The sequence below is a fragment of the Saccostrea cucullata genome, unplaced genomic scaffold (assembly GCF_032062105.1).
Source record: "Saccostrea cucullata isolate Sc308-1 unplaced genomic scaffold, CSIRO_AGI_Scuc_v1 ctg1087, whole genome shotgun sequence".
In the NCBI taxonomy this organism is placed as follows: Eukaryota; Metazoa; Mollusca; class Bivalvia; order Ostreida; family Ostreidae; genus Saccostrea; species Saccostrea cuccullata.
In genome coordinates, this window is record NW_026925623.1 from 17,492 (window position 1) to 25,102 (window position 7,611).

Consider the following 7,611-nt stretch of genomic DNA (forward strand, 5'->3'; position numbering starts at 1 on the left):
CAAAGATCTGAATATCTAACGAAATTTTGTAATATGAAGAAAGAAAATTAAAATGCTCAAAAGACCTTTGCATAAAAAACAGACCGGGAGCATAGGAAAATACAAAGCATTTAACATCAGAGGTTGCACCAGGTGTCATGGATGAGTGAGCACCTCCTATCCGTTGAATACACACGTCCCGTGGTCATTGCCATGATTAGAAAAAAGAAACAATCCGTAAACATTACAGTGTGAAAATAATAACCTTACAATTTGTATATGAAAAACAGTCAGTCAAGTTGATTATAGATTTGATTAGCTGGCAAGGTCATTGTAGCATCCATAAATTTTTTCTAATATTGATAAAAGACAAGACTCTAAATATTTCTTGTACCAACTTATTGATTTTGATACTTACGCGTCCAAATCTAAAACAGCGATTACATCCACTTGATGTGTAGACAGCTCTTTAATACATATCTACCCCGACCTCTCGGAAATGGCCAGCGAAGAAGCTTCATTGCTCACCTGAACACCACTTTATATTATATTTCAAAGATTATTTATTTGTGAATGATCAAAAATTTACTTGAAAAAATTAAGTTAGGGATAATAAGTGCGATTCAATCAGCTTTTTAATTGAAACCCTTTGGGTTAATTTGTAAGGCATCAACTGTCACATTATATACTATTGTTTAGTAGCGTCAGTATTCAAAAACAATTTTACGAATTAAACAAACATGTCATTTAATGTCATTACTTGTATAACCACAAAACTAGAAGTCAGTTAAAAATATCACCAGTTTCACTATATAGAAACATAAAAGTGTGTACTTATATAAGTCACTATTTTATATTTTAAACTCTGTTTCGGGCCAATGAGAAACATTGTTTTTTGTATCAGAAAATCAGTCACAAAGTTTGAAAGGAATCCATCACAAGGAACCACAAAGTGTGTGGCATCCTTCTTCCATCACGATTAAGGAAATATTTGAACTTTTCCGACCTTTTTGACATTCAATGGTCATAAAAAAGCTTCCTGTTTCTTACACTGATGTTCCATAGGTGTTGGAGGAGCAGGGAGTTGTTTCCTTGCATAGTCAGAAAAGTCAAGAAATATTTTTCTGATAAATGTATCTAATAATATGATATATTGATATATGTGCACATCTTGTTTTATCCGACTCAGAAAAAAGGCTTTGTTACAATAGATGCTTACAACTTGACTGAACCTAAGAAAAATTAAAAAAGTTGATAAAAGAAAGATTTAAACAGCTTCATCTTAAATCATTTTTTTGCAATTTCTTAAGTCGATGCAATGACCTTGTCATGCAGCAAAAGAAAAAAAGAAACAAACCAAAACAAAAACACTGTTAAATTAAGCTGAATGCTGACTGTTGGTTTCATTGAAGTAGTTGAGAATCATTTACACACTGAATTGTCCAGTCATTTTTCTCCATTATTCTGATAAAGACAAGAAGTGCTCGTAGGGGGACTAATTTTCTCAGTAGCACTTGATTTCAGTACATATATTTTTAGAAGTCTTTAATTACTAGATACTCCAAATTTATATTGTTTCAAGGAACTTTGAAGCTTGATTGTGTTTTTTTATTTTCTTATTTTACAGGCAAAAGAAACATTGCATCTTTTATTTTTTTTATCTGTGTAATATATTTAAAAAGAATTAAGGGACGTAAAATATTAAATTTCGTGTGCCATATTGATGAAAAAAAAATATATCCGTTTTTTTTCGCGATGATCTATTTTTGCGCATTTTTTTTCGATCATTTTAATTCGCAAAATATAAAACACGCAGAAATTATGTCAGCTATAATGTGACATAAAAACATTACCATTTTAAATTAAAAAAATCTTCAATCGTAAAAAATAACACGCAAAATAAAAACTGTACTAATCTACCCCTTTTTCGCAAAATTTCCAACAAAAAACCGGATATACGGTAGTTTATTTAGAAAGCAAATAAAAACACTTGGCTTGAATAACAGATATTGCTTTTTAAAAAGAATACTTCTTAAAGGATGGTAGATCAGTTGGTAGAGCTTGCAACATGATCTGGAAGTGGCGGAAAAATCCCGGCTTTGCCTTAATTCGATAAAAAGTAAATAGCAACAGTTCCTTCGTCTCAGTGCTCAGCTCTTTGAGGAGAAAGTTACGGGTTTATTCGGATGAAACCTTAAAAGCCAAAGACCCATTTCATGGCATTCATTGGTACAATTAAGATTCCTTACTGTTTAATTGTCCTGGGTGCCAAGATAGGTGACGTCTCCATATTAGGGAACATTTTTCAAATCGGACGCAAAATAGATACATGTATACAATTATTCAATTAAAAGATGCAAATGTGGAAATGTCACTTATTATCTCTCCTAAAGGGACCGAAACATTTTTTTTTACATTCATGCCAGTAGATCTTTTTTAAAAAAAATTCGTTTGATAAGCTTTTGGAAAAACATTCTTTTACAAGTTCATACAAAGTTTATAGCAATAAAGTATCAATCACAATTGAAGAGCCATAATTATGGCGGGATTCTAATCCTAACTATCAATTAATAGCCAATCAAATTATTCCTAAACGGGAAGTCACATTGCTTGCTAATTATTAATGTATTTTTAAGTCGAACCATGGTGATTTATATTTCAGACTGAAGAATATTACATCTTCGTGAAAGAATCTTGTCCGAAATAATTAAATCTACACATTTCTTCTTCTTTTTCCCTTGTGGACAGAGACACAGAAAATATCAATTACCTTTGAAAAAAGGATAACTTGAATGTCATATTTTAGATTTTATTATTTTCTCATGACATGAATTAAAATATGCTTATTTCTTTACAATTTGAAAAGCAATTTGAACATGTTAATACCTTTACATCCAATCATTAAAAACATAGTTGATGTAATAGTAATAAAAGCAAACCAGTCCATTTCGAAATCCAAAAGGAGTCGAAGAAATTCTTTCTTTTGAATTTGGTTACCATTTATTTTCCCATATGTAATTCCTAGAGAGAAAAAAATGTAAAACTTATAAAGAGTGTAATGAAATATTTAATCACAATTTCTTAAATATTTATAAAATGAAAACATCAAGTACTTTTCTAAAAAAAAAATTACATGATAAGTATTTGAATTTTTTTTTATATAAATAGTGTTAGTCTGAGTGAAGTTTATTGTTGGGTGTTACTTTTAAAAGTAGTTTACTATAATAGATTAACTTCATTTTTTGAAGTTCTCCAATCCAACATATTCTCGTGGGTGTTATATTCTTGATGTGGCTGTTAAGTAGAAAAACAAAGTCATTAGATTATAAATTCATATGACCAAATTATAATAATTTATTATAAATTGGTCTTAAAATTGTATCTTCAAAAATAATTATTTGTAAATAACATGATAGTAAAAATAACCACTCCTGTATTAAAATAGGAACATTTTTAGTTACAGTGTAGGTGGAATTTCATGTTTCAAGCTTCATTATTCTAAGTCAATTAAATAAATAAACATTGTACAATTCGTATAATACATAAATAATACAATACAGAAAATAAAAGATAATAGAAAAGGTAAAAAATGTTACGTAAAGTACAATAAAGGGAGGATAACTTCTGCTTTTGCACTAGAATTGTAAATATCAAATCGATTGCTTTTTTTATATTTTAAAAATTAAGAACTTTTTTTATTATATACCTAATGTGTATCACCCAATTTTACTGTAGATTTAAGGCAATCACGTGACGTCGTGATCTGATTTTCCGGATCACCAACATGTTGTTTTCTAAATCCATATCACCACTATCTGAAACTGATGACGTAGTACGCAGAAATATGACGTTATTTTTCTTGCGCGTTAAAAAGTCCCTTGTAATTATGCGTTGTTTTATGGATAAATGTTATGCAATTGATCTATAAAGTTTTCTTTTGCTATATTTTGCTAGTTATCAGGGGGTATATAATAAATTTATCATTATAACAGAAACCTGATCCGAAGAGCCGTATCACGTCTCGTTGACAGGCGCGGATCATCAGATCAAACTCGACGCTTCGCGTCTCCTTTGATCTGATGATCCGCGCCTGTCAACTCGACGTGATACGACCCTTCGGATCAAGTTGCATGTTACAATTAATTTATATAAAGCATAATAACCACAAGTATATCTCCTTGCAAAGAACATATCTTTATATCAAACTGCATTCGACATCAATTCTGATACAAATTACCTCTTTTCCATTTCACGCCTCACTCACCCACAAACAAACAAACATCATTAACTTCTAGATCCTCTCCAGCTCCGTTGTGAGGGGATAAAAATGTAGGTGACGCATTAAATGTCAATATCAGTCCCACATTGTTTTTAAAAAAGGTATTTAAAACCTCTGAATCCTCTGGAAAAAGACGAAGATAAGGAGAAGAAAGTGAAGGAAGAATTAAGAGAATTGAGGAACAATGTATGTGGAGGGATGGCCTTGATTAATCTCATCTGGATATCAGTGAACTTCCTGTTCCAATTGCGCAGACCAACAGTAGTCACTTTTGTAAAACTGGTGAGATTGCTTAGTTTTAGTTGTGTCCCTTTAAGTTGCTCCTCGGCTAAAAGTACTATTTAGTGAGTCTTTCAGCTTTATTTGCATAACAAAATTTATCAAAATAACAGTTGAACGACAATATTTTTTTTTCAACTTAATTTGATTAAATAAAACTAATTTATGACTTTTCATATTGCAGGAAAATGGGGAAGAAATAAAAACTGATATTCTTGGCTTATTGTTCATAATTTTCTTCACCTTGATTCTGCTTATTCAGTTCTGTGGTATGATTATGCACAGGTTTGTATTTTTTTTTTGGAAAAAAAATTTTTTGGAAAAAATGAAATACCTGTACATTTAATAATACGCCAAAATTAATTGTATAACAGAAGACAGCAAATTGACGTAAACGATCAAAATACTTCAACCAATTGATCAACGTTTTATTTCAAAACCTAAACTTTCATAATGATTAAAAGAGTGAATAAGAGTGAAAGATCTGCAAGTTTATGCATGTAATAAAAACATTGCAATTTACTTATAAATATTTTCAGATGGGGGACATTTTTACACCTTGTAGCTATTACAGAGATCCCTAACCCTTTTAAAAATAAAAGAAGGAACAATGTAAACGAAGCCAGAAGATTTTGTAAAGTCGTACAGGCTGGTCAATTCGTAGAAACTTCAGAGGAAGAAAGGATGAAAGAACAGAAATATATAAAGCAACAAATTTTCAGCCTTCAGGAAACAGGTTCAATGAAGCTTTAAATCCGAGGATGAAATATCTTCTCTTTACGGATGAATGCATATATAGAAGAAAAAAATCATACTTATTTATTTCTTATTGCAGGAAGAAAAGATAATGTTGGACATCATGAAGAAGAATCGCAAACAAATCTCGCTTCGATATTGCCATACACTCAAAACAGGAAAAGGGATCTTATTTACATGGGGGCAACTAGATATAACAAAAATACTAGTAAGAATGAAGAAGCGAAACGAGTCAGATTTGCGGGAACTGCAGAAGCTAAGCGAAACCTTCGTGAAACTTTAATGCGAAATAGAGGAATGGAGACCGAAAACGTTGATACACAGCAAGGAGAACATTTTGCGTATCGTGGAGGACTTATGCAGCGAAGATTGTCTAGGTCGAAGAGGGAGGCAGCGAAGGCAGAGTATTTCTAAGCGGAAAGAAGCCTTTTCATTAAGGACACAAATTAAGAGTGGACGTAAAATTAACATAAAAATCCGACCCGGTATAATTATTAAATTTGGTCGAATAAAATTTAAATCACTATATTTTTAATCTATTTATCAATTAGAAAAAATATTAATAAATTGTGTCATTAATTGGAGTTTTATGCAAAACAATTATATGTTCATGTATTCAGCTTTCGCTCATTGTATGTTTTTTTACCATAGCATCTATCGACAAATGAAATGTTGGCTGACGTTTATCAATCGAATTGTTAGACCAGTATTTTTCAATGATATGCCTAGGGATAATTATTTAACTGTTTCAACATGTGTTTTCAGAGAGTTTTTTTTTTGCTCTGATAACGTTTTCTGTCTGATTGGTTCTTATGCAGAAAAACAGTTGTTATCCTTTTATATCATTCATTTGTTAGTGAGATAAACCATTAAAATATACCTACTACCGTATACCATGAATAATTCATTTACTTCTATGTAATAAGCCCTAGTACCTATTCTAAAATGAAATGCTCTTACATGTAGCTAGTTAAGGTTGCAATCTGCTCTTCAAATGTTATAAAGAATTACATACATTAAGTGATTTTGTCAAATTATATCATCATATTTTCATATTCAGAACTTATATTTGATTTGTTTATATCCATTAAAACGTAAAGTATCTTAGGAATTAACGACAGGATTGAATTGTAAAACACCACGAAACCGTGGTATGTTTGCAACTTTTGATCAAAGGGTTAGCCGAGAATTTCTTAGCATGTGAGTTGTGTCTCTAGTAAAAAAGAAAGGAGTATTGCAAAGGAATATCCGGTCCAGTTTCGATAAAAAAACAAAGAAAAAACATCAAGAGAAAGAGAAATGTAAGCAAAAGCAAAAATAAATATGTCTGTTTAAAAAAAAGTCTTGGGTTACCCTCGACCGACCGACTTCCTAAAGAAGGTCCTATATTAAATTTGAGAACCTCTAGATTTTAAAAAAAAGCAATGTAGAAAATCAGCATTAAGTTTAATATTATCTTCTTTACCATCCTAACCAATTCTATCATCCTTAGTCTAAGTAGGGCAAAAGTAAAAACTAAAAGTACGTTTGCGGATTATGTCACAATTTGTTATAGTGGCGTTGAAATAATCCCTCGCTGTAACTAAGCTTTGAAAAAGAAGATAGAGTACGTCCCTAACAAAAATTTACTATAGTTAACTATAGTTTACTATAGTTAACTATAGTGAAAACTTTGACACTTTGATTTACTATGAAACTTTGCTCTAGAACTTTTTTGAAGATTTAAAGCCTTAATATTTCTAAAATTACATATAAATGATGTGTTTGCTTGATAAAATATGTAAATATACAAGGAATACTTCATTTTAATTTCAGAAAAGTATTTGTAGGAAGTTTAAAAAATAAAATATATCTATCTGAAATCCATAGTAAAAATACTTTGATTTACTATAGTGAAAACTTTGATTTACTATAGTTAACTATAGTTAACTATAGTTAACTATAGTTTACTATAGTTAACTATAGCAAACTATAGTTAACTATAGTTAACTATAGTACTTTTTTGTTAGGGGTGCAAACAAGTTTATTAATCTGCTCAACAACAAATAAAAAAAAAAAAACATCTGCACAAAAACACATTCAAAGCACGCCCACCCACAACATTCATACAAACAAAAAAAATCAAAATAAACAAAACAAACAAAAATTAATAGCGTCTATACACCGAATTAAATATTGTCAAACCCGACCAGACAAATGTTTTTGACACATGCAAATATCCGCAGATCTTACTATAAATGTGACCCAATACGTTATCGTATTGTTCGTTTAGTTCGTATATATACACACTGTCTTAGCACGTAGGATTTCCTCTTACA

The 7,611-nt window shown here is 30.6% G+C and overlaps 1 protein-coding gene across 1 annotated transcript; it reads left to right on the forward strand.

The window, feature by feature from the left end:
- Positions 1–4,263: 4,263 nt before the first annotated feature.
- Positions 4,264–6,329, forward strand: LOC134269373 (uncharacterized). The gene is made up of 4 exons (XM_062751570.1): positions 4,264–4,540; positions 4,722–4,822; positions 5,077–5,273; positions 5,373–6,329. Exons 1-4 carry the CDS (start codon positions 4,457–4,459, stop codon positions 5,705–5,707), a joined length of 717 nt encoding a protein of 238 aa, XP_062607554.1. The 5' UTR covers positions 4,264–4,456; the 3' UTR covers positions 5,708–6,329.
- Positions 6,330–7,611: the final 1,282 nt, after the last annotated feature.